We start from the raw sequence: 19,316 nt of genomic DNA, 5'->3' as shown, positions 1-19,316 counted from the left end.
TGTACCGAGGTTGTAACCTCGACTAACATATTAAACAAATTACCTGCCATATCAAATCGACTTTTATAAGTCAAAGATAGCGATGCGTATCAGGATAGTGTTTTAATGTATTAAGATTCAGATTCGAAGTGATGGGTTCGAAACACGTCGCCAACAGCGACGAATAATCACGTTTATTGTATATTGTATCTAAAATTTAAGTAGGTGGCCCAACCATGTTCAATTACACTCTCAGGCCAAAGCCCTAACATATCCAATACGATCTCAAATCTGTAAGTCTTTACACATTTTTGCGCATTTCGTTGCGCGCCTCTATTTTTCACCTACGCGTTTAAGGTGCATCATTCGCAATGTTGACACATCGTATAATACAATGTAAGGTATATCGAAAAACGTCCACTTGCAGTGCCGGTATGCGGTTGGAAGCTTTGTCCAGCGGAGCTCCGCTGGCGTTTACGAAGTGAAAGTGAGCGCTCACGTACCGCACTGCGCAGCCCCAATAAGACGACAGCGCCGTCCGCATACTTCGGCAATTACCACGAGGAAATCGGCACGGTTCCGCCGGCGCTCCTGACACCCTGCTCATAAGTAGGTAAACAAACATTTTACAAACTATCGAGACGACACGCCTCCATCGATGCTTGTCATTCAGGCTTTCGATTCAAAGAACGTTTGCAATTATAGGTAGTAGCGGAGACTGTTGAAGAATGATTTGAGGCAGGGTCGGCTAGCTGGCTGGACAAGCTAAATTATTACTTAGCTAAGTTATGTTGGACTAACTGACTTATTATATTTGCAAAATTTGGGTCATTCTCCTTTGTATTTCAGAACACTGTCAAGAAACACCCCTGCGTTGGGATATCAAAATGACGTTGCAGAAAAAATCAGAATGCTTGCGTGCTTCAAGCATTTACGTCATTAATAAAGAATACATACATGGTGCTTTGATATTGTTAATCGTTTTAAACATGTTTAATATAATTATAAATGTCAATTACCTTCACGGACATCCATTGAATGTATCCAACATTGACCCCATGGCCAAACCAGTGTAAGCAACCAACCGGCCTCAGCACGAGATAACTGATTATAGGTAACCTTCTCTTACTATTTTGTTCCGGTTAGCAGATATCGTGTTTGTAATCGGCTGGCACCCGCTGATCCGATCTCAGGGATGTGGGTATGTTTATAAGTCATAGCACGGACCGCTGAACTGAATAGATCTGCAACTTGGCGTAGGTACATGCCTATGAGTAAAGTATTAAAGAAAAAGTCATGTAGCAAATCGCGGATCTAATGTCTAAATTAAAAGATTGTTTGCTTTTTATCAAAAGCACATCGATTAAATACCCATAGGAAACACAGCCTTGAATGGAGAAAGATGTTAACTTTTTATGGCAGATCAGTACAGTTAGAAGATATGTTCAAATTAGCACCTTGCTATCCAACTAAGTATTAAGGTATACATGTCGGTATTATAACGGAATACTATCGATATCCTGACTCTAAGATTCAGGGCAATTATCATGATCTACATCGACAGTCTACGTAATAAGATTTACTTGCGTTAAAACAAAACCACTTTTACGATGAGGCCAACCCCGTAATCGCGGAAAAAAACAGCTGTGCCATAAAAAACATTGATCGTACTTCGTATATCTGTGGCGTCTCTGAGCAAATAACAGATTGATACGGTGATAGACATTACGCGTATATGGGATAATAGGTATGCATTAAACCCGTTTAAACTTCAAACCATCCTTCCTCCTCCTAATCCTATCCCGTGCAATATTTCGTGTGCTATCGTTTAGCACACGAAATATTGTTCGGTTCGGTGGTAAGAGATCCGTACAACGAGTACCTAATTTGTAAAATAAGTGTTTTCCATTCGCTAATTCACTGGTTTTAGAGCAATACGGAGGAGCCTTAAACAATAGGCTATATTCAAGATCATTGCTAAAGTGGACGTGCTCCTGAATAGCTTGTCCTTGCGAGTATATAAACACTATTGTTAGCCCGACGGGCAGTCATTGTGATCTGATAAAATCTTGCCAGCCTCCCTTTGTTCAGTCAGAAAAAGTAAAACTTGAAATACACGAATATTAATGAATTGAGGATATTAAGGGACATTTATGACTAGCTAGTAGAATCACGTAGCTGAAGTAGCCCATAATCGAGAGATTTACGACTTGTCCGGTTATGTATGGCGAAGACAGATGTCAAGTCAACCCACAAAGAAACAAATTTAAAACTAACGATTAGGTATTAGGTACTTCAAAATGAAAGTGCTTCGCATTTCGCATTCGTACATGATTCAGTAAAAAGTTCTTTATGGAAAACCCACGTACACAATTTTCAGGGATTCTTTAAAGTTAGGGGTCTCTCGCACTCAAAGCGGAATTGCAATATAACAGTTTTAATTCATAACTTCTTATAACAATTAGATATTTAGAGGTACCTATGGGCTACTAAGATAATACAGAAAAACATTATTCATTGGATTTTTTACTTTTGACACATATCTTGAATTGGCTCCCTTTACAGAGTTCCAAGCGAGGAAAGGTTCAATTTAAATGCACCGCGTGCCACTCGGCCTATTCTCAAAGCACGGGGCAAGGCAATAAAACGCGTCTAAACTGCCTATTGCGTATATATAACTTCAACAACTAGTAATTTATGCGAAACCATTTCAAATAATTCCTACGGTAAAGTGTGTAGGGTAATAATGAATTGAAGAGAAGTGGCTATTGTCCCTGAAGCGAGTTAAACCTTCGGGGTTTGAGCTAACTTCAGAGGTATTATAAAGTCGCGGGCAGGACATCGACCCGACGGTGACCGCCTCGAATCGCATCCAACTTACATTGTGATGGATGAACATTCAGTTTTGTTTGTAATACAGAACGGGTTCAACGTACATCTATGACTATGACACGTGAATCATATGATAATACTTGAAACATTCGCGATAACTTTACGCTATCTTTGATAAAAGATCTAATTATAATAGCGCCGACAGAAAAACAGTTTTAATGCAAAAACAATGTGTTTCAAGAAAATAATAATACTGCTGACGGTGTTAAGGAAGTTTGTGAAATATATATGTAACTAGAATCAAATATCTGCTCGCGAAATTATACAGCCAATTCAGCATAAATATTAATGACATGACGGAAAGCACAGTTTTCTGATAACACGCCAGTTTGAAACAATTACAAAATAATTCACACTAACATCAGACTAGCTAAACAGTCATTTTTCATGATCTGTAAAGTTATAAATCGTAAATGTTCATTACACCTGTTTTGCTAGTAAAGTGTTATAACGTCTACTAAGGACAATAAATACACTTACACAATCCGCACAGAAATGCAAATAGTTATGACAGCGAAACTAATACGTGAAGTTCATTGTCTTTCGTTCGTTACCTGTTTCAAAAACGCCAACATTAATGTACAGTTAATGAGTACATGTCATCGGAAGAAAGGACGCGAGTTCATCGCGCCAGATTTTATGCATTGATTAAAACGTGCACTGAGAATGTGTCCAGGCGTACGCACACGCACGAGACAATAGACTATGAGAGAAGCCTAGGGGAGGACAACGGCCGTACCTGTGAGGTGCAGTAGCATCATACCCACGGTGACTGGAACGGTAGCTATTTTTATACGTCCACTCTATCTTATTTACTATTCTGGTCCACGACTCATTGAATTGTGGATATAATGTGCAACTTGGATGCACGCCAGAGAGTCTCACACCTAAAGCACCGATAACGAGATATTCGAAGAATGATGGAACGGTGGTAATGATTCGCACTATTCGCGGAAAAGTCATTAATCCCCAAAAGTTTCTGGGATTATTTATAAAAATCACAAAGCCAAGGTTGAGTCCAGCTAGTATATTTGCGTGATCGAGTGCAGTTAAATCAATTGTCTGACTTTGCAATCCAATGTCGTTATGTAAAAAAAAACTGCACACCGGCACGACGACCCAGAGGTTAATCACGACATCATAAAAGCAACTTATAAAATAAAGTAACATAAATGCGGATGGATCGAATCAGGATTTTCATTAGGTAAGCATTTGAATGATGCAACGTGTGCAGGTTGAGATGTGTAAAGACGTAAAATGAGGTTCCTGGGGTCGTTTACATATGAGCAGAGGGCTTACGGCGAGCAACGAGAAAAGATCACGTCAAACCGGCAGGCGAGTCGGACAGTGGCAACAAGCAAACCGGTCGAAGGCGCCGGGCGTCGCGCGCCGCCGCCGCGGGGATCAGCCGGGGATAATCAACTTGTAAACAAAATTGCATTAGTCTCGCTTTTTGCGACTGACGTTGCAACCTGAACATGGTCGCCATCGGGAAGCAATCCAAGCTAATAATTGACTAAACGTTTAATGCAAATCGATGCGGCGGGATTGAAATCGGTTGATTGAGACACAACTATCGAATAGGTTAACTTCGGCTAGGAACAAACGAGTGACAGGTACATACCTAGTTTAAAGCTTAGGATAAAAGTTTATAGATTACCGACCGCAGCAACAAGCAAGCAGCAAAACGAAATCGGCTAAGTGGGTCATCATATAATTTCGCAAGCGTATCGAGTGCCGCAAACGTTAACTGGTACGCTCGAGGCGAGTCAAGGCCTGCGCTCCGAGGCCCCGGTGGCGAGGTGGCCTGTGCTGCCTCCACCACGCTCGCATGCACCGAGTTTCTTAGTCAACTTGCACCGGATTTTTTGCATCTCCTAAAACTGGTCCGGTTGCCACATCATGTGGAAATGTAGGTGTGATTGTCTAAAGATTTTTGATCAATGATTTAGAAAGGCCGACAATGCACGTTAATCACTTATTAATTGTTGACAGTAAAAAGTTTAAAGCAAGTAGACACTTACCCCTTCATTTCCGGGTAGGAACTGTATCGTAGGTTTTGCCAATTTATCCTGAAACGGGAAAACAACACATATTAAATAAAATCGAAGAATCACTAAATATTACCCCCCATTACCAGTCGATAAAAATATATAACAAAATCCCTGATTCTATTAAAGACGTTGAAACTTATAATATATTTCGAAATAAACTCAAATCATGGTTAATTGCTAAATCATTTTATTCTTATCAAGAATTTATGGCATCTGACAATAGTGATACGACTGAGAATTAAATGAATTATTATTATAAATGAATTGACACTATTATTATTATTTTAATTGATAATGTATTGTAATGTCATCGGAAATATATTTGGATTATTCAGTGTAGAAATCAAAATTATGTTATGTTATGTTTTAAGGTAATTTTAAGTATTTAGTTTTTAAGATTATCATGCTATACCCTATTCAGGGTCCATGCTGTTACAATTTAAATGATTATAACACCTATATGTACCATGGATTGCAGTAAATAAATGAAATGAAATGAAATATACGCAACTGCAGAGATTTTTCTATGCAATTATGCTGCTTTAGAGCTTGTTTATTACCATAATATACCTTCTAAATTTAATTGTCTTTCCTGTTCCCGATAGAACACTAAAACCTAGATTATGATTTTGACTCATATCATGTTAAGGCCGTGCATCGAAAAATAACAGGATCTTAGAAAGGTGGCAGTGGCTAGCCCCGGAAACAAACAGTAGTGATTTTCGGATATATGTTTCTTGACTATATGATAAGACATTTCGTAGTAGTCGAAACACGAATGCTTAAAATTTTCTCGATAGAAAATAAATCCAAACTTACGTGTTCATTTTTCGGTTTTAGCTTCGTGCAACTAGAAAACACATCCATATCCAGCACAACCCACCTTACAGCAAAGGTTTTCATCTCGTCTTAACTTTCAAAGAACTAAATATTAACTTATTATCCTTTACCGATGGATTTATTATCGATTTTTGATTTTATGAATTCAACAGCAAACGCCCATTTTACGCAGTTCCGTTTCTCTTTCTGTCATGCGTCAAAGTCATAAATGCATCCTTTATGCCAGTAATGTTAGATGGCCGTCGTGCCTCAAAGAGGTAAGACCTATGTCACTTCGCGCAGCGCTCCGAATTACGTAAAATTTTAATATCCAATAAACGTTGAGTCGTAACTCCATTGAGTAGTAACGGAATCGGAGGTAAACCTATGATGGTGCCTTCTTACAGGCCTATACGTTACGCATGTGTGCGTGTTTGCTTAGCTACGTCATGCTACGTCGAAATCTATACTCTTTGTCAGTTACAACGGGTTAGGAAATTTCGACAGATATTGAAATGTATCGGTAGCTGTTTGGTATTTAGCCATCAGAATCTAACCGTAACTTTTTGCTTTATTTTTGTTTGAAAATAAAATATCTATAAGAATATATTTTTTGCTTTTTTTCTATTGTAATGATAAAAATAAATCTAGTATGTTTCATGCTCAAATAATTTAAAATAATTGAATAAATATTAAAAACTAATTGATATTACTCGTTTTAATTATTATATTATTAAGTTTGTTTGAATAAAATATTTTATTTCAATAATACGAAAAGTTATTATATTTAAGTACCACTAAAAAAGGTCTCTACTTACAAAAACTCACTTGCACGGGCCGGGGTTCGAACCCGTGACCTCCGGTTTGAAAGTCGCACGCCACTACAATTTCACATAAGTAATTTACAATGACATGATACCGTGGAAAAAGTGAATATTACAATGTACTGTGTTACTATCATTTTATAGTTTATTTTGGCTTGACAAGGAGGAATGAGAAAAACGTGCAGAGCGAGAGGATTAAATCTCTCTGTCCCTTTCTTAAAGTAGCCAATCCTAATTATGACATCTGTTTTGATATTAATTCTTTGAACATAATTTGTCGATGTTCTTTTTTATATCATCGAGAAAGATTTTTATTAAAAAAATGTGTTGAATTTATATGTTTTATTTATGTTTTTTTGGCATAAATTTCATTACTTTTGACAAATTTTGATTGTGATGACAAACGATTTGATGTGATGTGTGAAACGAACCATGTGATCAACGATTTATCTAATAAAACTTCATTTAGTCGAAAAAAATAGTTGTCTACTACCGGGTGGAAAAAAATTATGGGCCCTGGAGGGAAAGTGCCTTAAAACCTTAAGTTTGCTCATTTTACTTAAATGAAACATTATTGTTTTTTAAAGAAACAACTGCATTCAAAGATTTTTGAAGTGAAAACTTCTTTAGCGGCGCTAGGCACTTTATGAGGTGGGGAAAAAATGATAAACTCGAGACAGCGTAAGGCGATCATGTGACCGTAAGGTTTAGATGGCATTTAAATCAATAAAGAAAAACTCAATGACATTACATGAAAAAGGTTATAATCTTGTACGGGCTGAAATACGAGGATCTCACAGTATTATAACTTTATATCACTCAAATATAATTCAATAAAGCTACATCTTGATGAAATCGCTAATAAAAGTGAACTCTAGTACTGGTGAATAAAACTCAAAATATCATGACCAAATAAATAAATTATTATAATTAATAAATTTGATTTTCGAATTTTAAACAAGCTCACTGACCAGCAATTTCGGAACCAAAAGTTTTCAATAGAAAGGAGGATGGGTCAATTATACATAGTGCTGCAGACATTTTGGACTAGTCATTGAGTTTTCACTTCTGTCGGCACTCCCGGAATGCAACACGTTGTTTTTTTTTAAATTCGCTTAATCGCGCCCGGGAATCGAACCTACTTTTTCCACACTATTAAAGAACACAAATGCTTTTCTTCTGGTAACTTAAATGTTCTATCTATCTTGGTGATATGTCAATGCAATCAAATAATCTGAAAAAATAATAATAACCCAATTTATGAATTCCGTTCCTTCAGAAAAATGCGAAATGTACGTACAATTTTTAGGGATATCGTACTTTTCCCAGAGACAAATTTAGTTGGCTAAGACACATTTTCACTGATTTGGGGTCTGTACTAAAAATCTAACATAATATGATAAGGACTTAATCGTTTTAAGCTCAAGAGTGAGTTTTCCTAAAGCTTTTTCTAAAAATTATGTCTTTATTAACGTTAGGAGTGCACTGCAGCATGTCAAATGTATGCCAAAATGTCAAGGGAGAGAACAATAAATTAAGTTTAAATTCCACTTCCACTCATCAGCAAAGTGATATAAGTATATCAGCAGTTTAAAGTTATTTTAGATTACAAAATTAGCGCATCAAAAAAATCAAAGTGCATAGAAAAAAAGTCTCCTGAGTCATAATAAAATTGATGTCTCTTGGGTCACCAGAAAAGTCACCAGGGAGAACGATGACCCAAATCACATTTAAAAGAAAATGTAAATTTTGTGTACTACCTACGAACATTTTTCAAAAAACTATGTTTTTATAACATATTAGACCCAGGATAGATCTAATACCTCTTTTCGTACCCCGGATAAAATGGTCGGCGACTAAAAAAGTAACTGAAACGTTACGTTATTAGGTTCACGATGCCGCGTTGTACCCTTGCCTTCGTTGCGATATGTTTGGTAAGTCAGGAGACTTAAAAAATGAGCCATGATTTTGGGACATATTAACAAATATTTTTTTGAATATATATTAATTTTAGCGGACTGTAATAATTTACCAGTTAAATTAGATGTAAATACCTTTTTAGTTAATCGTTAATATGATATATTAGTAGCAGTAAAACACTTTATTGTACAAAAAGACATATAAAACATGATAAAACACACATCCTTCGTATATGGTAGAATATATTTTTCACACTTATAAGTAAAAACCAAAACCGATACGCGATTGGGATACGCTCTTTTTGTATGGGATAAAAAAAAATTCTCCTGGGTCACCAAGAAAAATCGACATATTAAAATAATTCAGTTCGTTTTTAAGTTCTAGTCAGATTGACTTTTTGGTTATTTGAGATAAATTACAATAACGCTTAGATTTGAAAAACATGATTTTCTATTTTGTTGCGATCGACCCGGGTAATAAAAATACGGCGAATTTGAACTTTTGTTTGTTGTCGTTGTAAAATGTATTAAAAAATAATGTAGGCACCCCTGACAATTGAAATTCAAAATTATCCAGAAAAAGCGGCCAAGTGCGAGTCGGACTCGCCCATGAAGGGTTCCGTATTTAGGGGATTTATGACGTATTAAAAAAAAACTACTTACTAGATCTTGTTCAAACCAATTTTCGGTGGAAGTTTGCATGGTAATGTACATCATATATTTTTTTTAGTTTTATCATTCTCTTATTTTAGAAGTTACAGGGGGGGGGGACACACACATTTTACCACTTTGGAAGTGTCTCTCGCGCAAACTATTCAGTTTAGAAAAAAATTATGTTAGAAACCTCAATATCATTTTTGAAGACCTATCCATAGATACCCCATTTTTTTTTCTATTTTTGTGTGAAAATATAATGCGGTTCACAGAATACATCTACTTACCAAGTTTCAACAGTATAGTTCTTATAGTTTCGGAAAAAAGTGACTGTGACATACGGACGGACAGACGGACAGACAGACAGACAGACATGACGAATCTATAAGGGTTCCGTTTTTTGCCATTTGGCTACGGAACCCTAAAAATGAGTGTTTCAAAAAGGCACCCTGTATTCCTTACATACCTAAATAATCTCTTATTCAATAAAACATATAATTACTAAACACTGTGATTTATTTCAAATAAATGCAAATCGATCGGATAAAAGATATTAATACCTACCTATACAACAATGAATACGAGTACAGGCAGCTGCAATAATATGTTACACACCGAAGGCCGTTTTGCGGTAGATCATGTTAGATCTTATTTGTAGAGCCATAAGAGCGTGTCACATATTTTTGCGGCCGTCGAAGAGTAACATATTATTGCAGGTGACTGTACCTATGAAAAATTCGAGGGTTAATAAAAAGCATTTCAACCAAAGCATTTATAATAATAACGACCATGGACGCCTGCAACCCCAGGGTTATTGTAACCCCATAACAATAAGGTTGAAATTTGCATTTAGTGACCGCAAAGTCAGGTGAGCGTAATCAAGTAAATCTGTTTTCATCATATTTTATCAAAAATAATCTCTTTTCTGTTCTTGTGCTATTTTCTTATTATCAATACTCTTAACTTATATGCTATATACGCTGCTGCTTCTATGATGTTAACATCTTCCAAAACAACAATAAATATGCAGGTTTATGAATTAATTATTTTATTGTTTGCTATTATGAACAAGTAACAACGCCATCTGTTTCAATTTTTTCCGAATTTAAGTTTCTGGCCGACCGCAGCGACCACGTATAATGGTAGTTAACTTCTGTAACGTTAGATGGTGCTAAAAGGTCACACAAACTTCACGTGCGGCGCGAAGCGTTTCCATGTGTGCGTGTTAGCGGGGAGGGAAGAACTAGCGGGCGTGGTTTACGAAGCGCCAGACGCGGCTGCAGTAGGCCCTTAATAATTATATCCAATGTAGTCTTCGCCCGTATCAATATTGTAAGTATTTGTTATTCCAACGTTTTCAGTAATCGATGACAGGAAAGACAAATTAAAATCCAAATCTGCTAATGACTACTAAGTAAAAGTTTTTGTAACATAATGTTAGGATCGGTTTTTAATGTTTTTCACGAATTTATTTAAAATATAAGGGCTTATAATATTTGACCTATGGTGTATAACTCCGCAGTCAGTGACGCAGAATGTTTTGAACAAAATGCACTTCAGTACAAGGAAAATATATTCTTATTTAAGTCGACTAATTTGCGTTACGGTAATTCACAATCACATATACATGCGCGTACAGACGTTCGTCAAACGATGATTCATAACATAACTATCGTATCGTTACGTTGTTGCGTTATGCAAAGGATTTCAATAGCCTGCAAAATTTACAAAAATGTGTCTAACAAAGGTGAGAAGTTACAATTCCTCTCCCAAATATGAATCAGATATCTTGCAAGTATTCATGTGTACAAAATGCATCCAATTGGAAGTTCTTTCAGTCTTCATTGTGTAGTACAACTGTTGAACCCTACAATTACAGTCGTTTAGGTTTCCATTACTATGCTACTACGATAAAATTCACAGCACGGGTATGATAACGTATACAGGAATACTTGCTCAAGAATTTTAAACGTGCATTAACCTAAATACACGACAATGGATAGGTACGCTTTTTAAGCACGAACTTACTCGTTATTAATTGGAAGAAATTAATAACTTGAAAGTATAACCTTTTTATGTTAGTGATGCATGATGTTGTAAATTTGTTTAGGAGGCCAATGTTTGTAACATTGTGTAATGCACCACGGTTAAAAATCCATCAACAGTAAACGCTCGAGACTAGCACCTGACGTATGATTAAGAACATATCATTATGTCATTCCGTCGAAAGGTTAAGTTAAAATACATTATTGAATAGCATAGAAATATGTCAATCCATTTTAGAAAAGGGTTTAATCAGGCTTAATTGGATAAGAAGCCCGAGTTGTTGGGCAACAAGTTTGGTCACAATAAGCAAGTGTCGGATAGTCGTGTAGTTGCACAACGGCGATGGATGAACGCGAGAAACAACTAGGCTGGGCTGATGATGTAAACTTAAAAATTGCTTTAGTTACTTGCTTATTACTTAACCGCCTAGCAGTGAAATTCGTTGCATCGTCTAGACGCAGTGGGGATGACCCGGAACTGGCGGCACCCATGGCCGTGACTCTTAGTGCCGTATGTGGCTGTTACGTCACAATTATCAGTAATCGACTTCCCTGGAGTGATTCGGATTCGCAAAGGTCACGTAACCACACCAAAAATTGTGTATTTTTAAACTTGGAAAACAGAGGTTTTATTACTTAAAGGTCGTCTGGTTGCCTAGCGATAAACCCTGTTTACCTCTGTTTGTAATCTTCGTGTAATCTTTGTTTTGTATTGTTTTCGTTTTTGAATACTTAATTGTGTCGGTATTATCTTTTATTTTTAAACTTTTTAACAATTACTTTAGATAATAAATAACGTAAAGCTTCTTTATACGTTACTGCTTTAAATTCGTCGCCTTTTGAGGGTCTGTTTGTGGAAACCGACTGTCAAACTATTACTGATCTATTAAATTTAACATTACACTTAGATTTTCCTTATGATGATAATTAAATTCTAATAAATCTACAAGTTATGCATAACGAGGACCATTATAAGAAAACATTACGATGAAATCTGCACCGTGACCATGAGATTCCGTGCCTGTAGGTACCGCTAGGGAATTTAAGTGCTGGGGCTTCCCTCACGGAGGTACTGTTCGCGATCGTAATGACTGTTGTAGTCTCGTCTTGCCGATAAAAACTCGATGATATTATTGACCTACATTACAGGCTACAGCACATCATACTTGACTATATTGACAGATATTAATGTGTAACTGTGTACTGCGTACAAAGATACGTTTACACTTTTGCACCTTATTCTCTAAACATATTTTTGACGTCGAGTGTACACTGTGCACTAATACTTGACGTCTGTATTTTAAACATACCGATAATAATATGTAGAAGTCTTTGTTTATTAGTTTTAATTTGTATTACATACTCGTAGTTGCAAACAAAAGGTAGCTCTAGCACTTATTATAAAGGTTAATGTCACTTATTTGGTTTGATATCTTAGTATACCTAGTATGTATACGATGTATTGACATTACCAAGTTAGGTAATTTAGATTATTGCCTTAGATATCACTTTTTAGAGCTCCGCACAAAACTGTTCGCGGAGCTCTTATGAGATCACTTCGGTCTTGCAAATCGGTTAAATGCGTTTTTCTCAAAGACCGTTTGATGTAGGTACTTAGGTCATACTGAAAGTTTCTGGATTCTGATATATGAGAAAACTTATTTTTTCTAAGTGGCCAGTCCAGGAACTTTCAGTATGACTCACGTAGTAGGGACCTAAAATTTGGAACAGTTATAAGTTATAACAAGTATTTTGTAAAGAAATAATAATATATTTTACTAAGTTAATAAATATAAAGAACAAGTACAGCGAATCACATCCATTCAAGACTTCAACTTGATTTGCGAATGTCAAAAAACTAGTTGTTAATATCAAGGTCGAAATTAAGTGTCAAATATATTCTCAAGAACAAAAGCGCGAGAAATATTACACTTGTTTTATTGAGTGCTTGTTACATGCCGAAAAATGATGAAATTCGAAACACATCCATGTAAAGAGAAGAGTCGTGGAATGTATTGGGCCCCATACATTCCGCAACTCTTCTCTTTCCGCACAGACTCTAATAAAAGATAAGCAGTATGTAGTTAGTTATAGTTATGGATTGGAAGGATGAGTAGTATAGTAGTGATGGGATGTATGTAAGGGTGTTCGGGGAAATCCTGAAGAAAGGCCAGTACGGTTACCATCAGTTTGTCACTGACATAAACGCCGTCGAGAACGTAATTTACTTTCTATACATCTCGCTCGCACTCGCATATTAGTGCAAACGGGATCTATAGAAAGTAAATTACGTTCTCGACTGCGTTTATGTCAGTGACAAACTGATGGTAACCGTACTGGTCAATATCACCCTAAACCGGCGAGCGTGTATGAGGAATGTTATGAAAGTGAAGGAAGCGAAATAGGTATGTCAGGATCGTAGCAAGTAAATATGTGGTCTCTGCCTACCCCTCCGGGAAATAGGCGTGATATAAGGATGCAACCGGTATAATTATAAACGCAGCATTTATGGCATATTATCGTATGTCCCACGATTTGTGATGTCTCGATCTGTCAACAAACTGAGTGGAATTGTACCGACTAAGTAAGGTATGAAATTAACACTTTGACTGGCGCAAACTAGTCCGAAATTACGCAAAATAGAACCCTATTACTTTGAAATAAGGTTCGAAATAATTGTGGGAAATATATTCTCTGTGATTTACAAAGGCTTAAAGCTAGATAATGCACGCGTCATTCCCATTGCGTTATCTTCGTCTATGATAGTGACACTTGCGTAATGGTGGCAACGTTTCATTATAAGGAATTGCAACAATGAAGTTCAATTGCGCACGTTTTGATAATGCTGATACAGATAAAATAACAAATAACTGAAGTTCGAAAAGAAATTTACCTACGTCACTCTTTTAATAATCAATGTCACTCATCTAATATAATAGTTTAGGCTGCGGGGGGTCAATATAGTTATTTGTTCTACAAGGGGGCAAAGTTGTTGTTTAACCCCTTGAGCTAATATTGATACACGTGTACATTTGTACAAGCGAAAGATTTCTAAAGTGTATATATTAATATTAATAATATGAGATAGTTTTTTTATTCATCTAAAGCTTATCTTTGGTATTCATCATTGGCCTTTACATCCTTTTTAGATGTTTATTACAGCTGCTGTGTATTCCGAAAGTCGCATCTTTTCTTGTGACTGAACAAACCGATGTGGGCCCTGCACTGCTTCCCACAACGGTCACAAGTAAATTTGGCGTTAGCTGGAGGTGCCGGTAGTTGTCTCTTTAGACGACGCTCCTTAAGTTTTTCAAACCACTGATCTTTGATATTAGTAGGTCTATAAATAGGTACCTAATTAGTAATTATCATTAGATATTATTTTCTTTGATAAGCTCATAATATCATAGACTCCAAACTGCTTTGAAAACTTGTTTACCTTTTTCGCAAATACGTAGGTAGTAAAGGTACTACATACTACGTACATTACTTTTATCAACCTTGTACAAAAATAGTTGCACCGATAGCTTTTAAGGCACGTTACAATGTGACCTTACAGTATTTTGTCGACGGCCTTAGCCAAAAACCTTACCATCTCATTATGCAACATCACAAAATAAAACTTAAATCTTAATTGCTACCTATATATTATTTAAACATACATGGGTTTCTTTAAAACTTTATTGAAATTAACACAAAGGTACCTATAAAGCGCGGAGCTAAAGCCAAATAGCGTTTTTTACTAGTAAACGCCATCAGATATATCAAAGCGGGAAAGGTGTTCACAAATATCTGAACAAAGCTTATAATATCAAGACGTTAAAGTGCATGTTCAGATATTTTGAGCACCATGGCCGTTCCGAAGTATCTGATGACGACTGTAAATCAAATTTGTGCATAGGAAATATGGATCTCATCGAAAATCACAAAATAAATAAAGTTTATATTTTAGTATTATAAATTATGTTACAGGAGGCAAACGAGCAGACGGATAACCTGATGGGAAGCGATTACCGCCGCCCATGGAGACCCGCAACACCAGAAGGGTTGTGTTGTAAGTGCGTTGCCGGCATTTAAGATGGGAGTACATGCAATTACTAACGTCTATTGATGATTTAATAAACGCTGCCATAGATATATGTATTATAATATTGTTCACTACATACCAGACAATAATGTAAATCCACTTAGATGTAGATAATTTAATTAATTTCAATTCATACCAAAATACATCTCAATTAAGTCACATTACAGATAATTTACAATAAATACCTATAAACTAATGTAATATAATAATAATGTAAATTATGTAACTAAGTATATTAATTATCCGATCGAAGTTTGCGTGAAATCGCGCACGACACGGAATTATTGTTCTCCAGAAATCGCTTTTGTGCTATTATACACAAGGGTTAACAAATAACCCTTGTTACCCTTGTAGTGTATAAGTTTAACAAAGTCACAGAATTGTTCAAAATATAACAAAAAACCATTTGTATCAATAATAATTGTTTAATTATACTTCTTCTGGCTCTCATTGTAACTTTCTTTGGAGTTAGGCCGAAAGGGGAATAAGGTTAAAGGAAAATGATCCATCACTACAAAAAAAGATAATGAAAAAAAAAAATGCCAAATAATGATTTGATGATGTTTGAGTACCGGTTGGTGAATAAGTACGAGTTATGTATTATCCAAGTTGACATAAATTTTTCATTATTCGACCGAATATTAGGTACGTAATACGTAGTAGGTATATCGAAGAATTCTCACCCATCGCTACACTTTAATGTGATATAGTAGTCTCTGGGGAGAGGCCGAATAATAAAACCTGTAGGTTTTTGGCAAAATCACTTCAATATTCGTGACGTCCCTACGTATTTCCACAAAATAATAAATTGGCCCAAATATAGGAGAAATAGTTGTAGGAAATTAGGGTGGTTTAACCTTTTGGACGCCAATGACCGATATATCCGCACCGTAGGTTCAACTCCAAAGACCGATTAATCGGTCACAGACCACAGAGCAACATAGACCTACGTGCATATGCATATGCATAAAGTTCAATTTCAGTTTTCACACTTCGGTGACGTGGCGTCAGCGTGACAGCTTTTGGGTTTGACACGGCGTCGAAAAGGTTAAAAATCAATGTAAACGGAAATCAGTGCTACACAAACATACCTAAATAGTCTAAAAGATACCGTAAAAACAGGTAAACTCGTTAATCCATATGTAAACTTGGTTGCTGAGGTCAGTTAGGTACTTGAAACGCGGGAGTGGTTCGGCGAGATAAGAAAGCCGTCAATTTGCAGGCGTGGCTTTACGTCGTTGGACGAAATGTACAAAGTGGGACCAGCGACACACATTTTTGCCGAAAAACGGCATTGGTCTTCGATCATTCAAAATTTTGCTGTTCTATCATGTAGTCGTACTAACTACTCTTAATTAAGTAAAGACGTTGTATATAGGAAATTAGGTTGACTAATTGTCAATTAACATCATCAAAAGAAATCGACAATAATAAGTAAAATAATACTTGAAAACAATGTTACACAAATCGACCTAGCCTAATCTAATTAAAGTAAAACTTGTACTAATATGTGACTAAAACACATTTCAGAAAAAGGTCACTCATGCGGACCAAATATATAAAGTTAACGACTCGGGTTAATATAAATAAATATAATCAACATACATACGTATCAAATATAATACAATATATATCAATATAAATCAAAATCCTGCCGATACTTAAAAAGCTACATGTATAGAAAACATCCATAATTCAGGAATCAATATTCGTATCGTGAATGTCGTGATAAACACCAATAAATGGTCCTATTACCAGGATTCAAACCCAGGATCCTAAGCTTCGCAGGTACGGTTACTTACAGACTAGGCTTAAAGCGCAGCAGCTTCCATATGAAACAGAAAATTTGCATACATATGTAAGTCTGGTGACAATGCTATATTATGGTACCACCGAGCTGATCTGATGATGGAGACAGGAGGTGGCCATGCCATAGAAACTCTGCGATATAACAAGGCAACCTAATCGTGTTTGGGGTTTTTAATCGTGTTTGGGAAAGAAAAGTACAGGCAGCGATAAAAGCTTGTACCAAAAATGTTTTTTTTTTTGCCAAAAACTTATTAATACTCATAACAAGGGGCGATGATGTTAGATAATTAATTGATTACGAAAATTTGATGATAATGATGAGTCACTTAAGTATACTTTATCTTTCAGACATAACGCTAATATTATGTCCCGATACATTAGGTTGATTAGGTACTTATGAAATTTTATTAATCAGAATGTTTACTCCGTAAGGATGATAAGCACAGTAGATGTGAATTATATTATGTGTACATTTTTCACCTCATCACAATGAAATTTAATAAGGTGCTAAAGTTACACAAACGACTCGAGCTAATAAAGCGTGAAATAAAGAAGGTGATCAGTGTCACATTCAGATTAGATCGGCTGAGCTCAGCCATTTTATTACCATTATCAAGTGAGTTTATAGCCCCTCGGCTGCTATCAAACAGTTTCAACTATTACCTACCAAGCTAAAGTTATTCAAACGCGATCCACGCACGCCACATTATTACGCAAGATATCAAGATCAACAATTAACTAATAGGTAAAAACTTATTCATTACGACTATTGCTAGTCATTCACTTGAAAATACAAGTCACAGTGAGGATATTTGATTATGTAATAAGAACCTAAACATGTATTAATGATATTTAGCAATCCTTTCAACTCGTGCCAGGAACTAAAAGCGAATTATAACAAGAGCGTACCATAGAGTCGCCAGGCGGCGCCACTGTCGAACATACGGCCAATTAAGTAAGTAAATAGATATGAATGGTGTAATAATTCTGTGATATTAACTATTTGTTACGTTACAAAGTATTTTTTGTATGCCTTAATTAAGGTATAAAATATAAATGTATAATTATCAGGAATTATATATAATTATTGATTTATTTCTTATTATAGTGTCCGACCGAAGGTTCGGTTTCGGTTTCGGTTTCGGCCAGTTTCGGCCAAAAAATCATGTTTCGGCTGTAGTTTCGGTTTCGGCCAAAAAACGGCCGAACCTTTCGGCCGGGCCGAAACTTACGAAATGGTACTTCGGACAAAGACCAAAAGTTGGGGAATAAGTAGGACAACAATATTAATACCTACATATACTGATTCATGTATATTAGGTACAGACATTAATTGTTTTATTATAAAACACAATTCCACTAATGAGGGCGCCACTGGACGGTTGACGCAGTCTTAAGAGGCTGTCAATACATAAGTGAATGAGATAGCACTGTCGCATGTTACTGGGCCCTGGGCAAGATAATAATAAGAAAACTAGCCTCACTTTTTACCTCAATTCACCATTGGTTTGTGTTCCACATGTCCTCTACTTCAGCTTAGCCTTTGGCCTCGCTGCGCCATGCTCGGCCTGCGGTCTCGCTTTTGAATCCAATGGACATTGGTTGGAGTCTGTGCTCAACTACTTATCCTGAAGCCTTAAGCACGGCTAGGGCTTTGACTTCGCATGAAAGTTCGCCTCAATGGGGCACTTCGGACTTTTCGGCCCAGGTGAAGATCAGTACCCGGCCTTGCGATATTGTTAACAAAAAATTTCGCGCTCGCTGCGCTCGCGTTTTTGGTTGACCCTGTGTCTACATGTTAGCTTGACTGGTGAATTAATAGAGTTAGACCAAGAAAATTCTGCAATGATTTTGATAGCATACGCAGTGCAACTAGTGCAAATGTTATTTATAAGTCATAATTTCATAGAAGTTTTGACGTTTAAAATAACACTTGCACTGCGTGTGTTATCAACTTATCAAAATCGTTGCAGAATTATCTTGGTCTAACTCTAGTAATTTTCATAAAAAACTGCTTAAGTAACATCAATTTCAAGGACATTGGGTGTTGACAGCCCCATAATATGTGTGTAAAAGCGGTTTTATTACATTTTTTCAACGATTTTAACAAGTCTACAAAAGTTTCGGTTTCGGTTTCGGTTTCGGCCGAAACTAGAGCCAAAGCCGAACATTCGGTTTCGGTTTCGGTTTCGGCAAAAAAACATGTTTCGGTCGGACACTACTTATTAGTCCTG

General features: G+C 36.3%; 1 protein-coding gene across 1 annotated transcript in view; it reads right to left on the bottom strand.

Moving 5' to 3' along the window:
* Window positions 1–19,316, bottom strand: part of LOC134656285 (RNA polymerase II elongation factor Ell) — a 79,898-nt gene that overhangs the window by 51,917 nt on the left and 8,665 nt on the right. The window contains exon 2 of the mRNA XM_063511804.1: window positions 4,896–4,943. Within this exon, the coding sequence (XP_063367874.1) occupies window positions 4,896–4,943 (48 nt within the window). The remainder of the gene's footprint in view (window positions 1–4,895; window positions 4,944–19,316) is intronic.

This window comes from Cydia amplana, chromosome 18, assembly GCF_948474715.1.
Source record: "Cydia amplana chromosome 18, ilCydAmpl1.1, whole genome shotgun sequence".
Taxonomy (NCBI): Eukaryota; Metazoa; Arthropoda; class Insecta; order Lepidoptera; family Tortricidae; genus Cydia; species Cydia amplana.
This window is presented reverse-complemented; position numbering and strand designations above follow the sequence as displayed.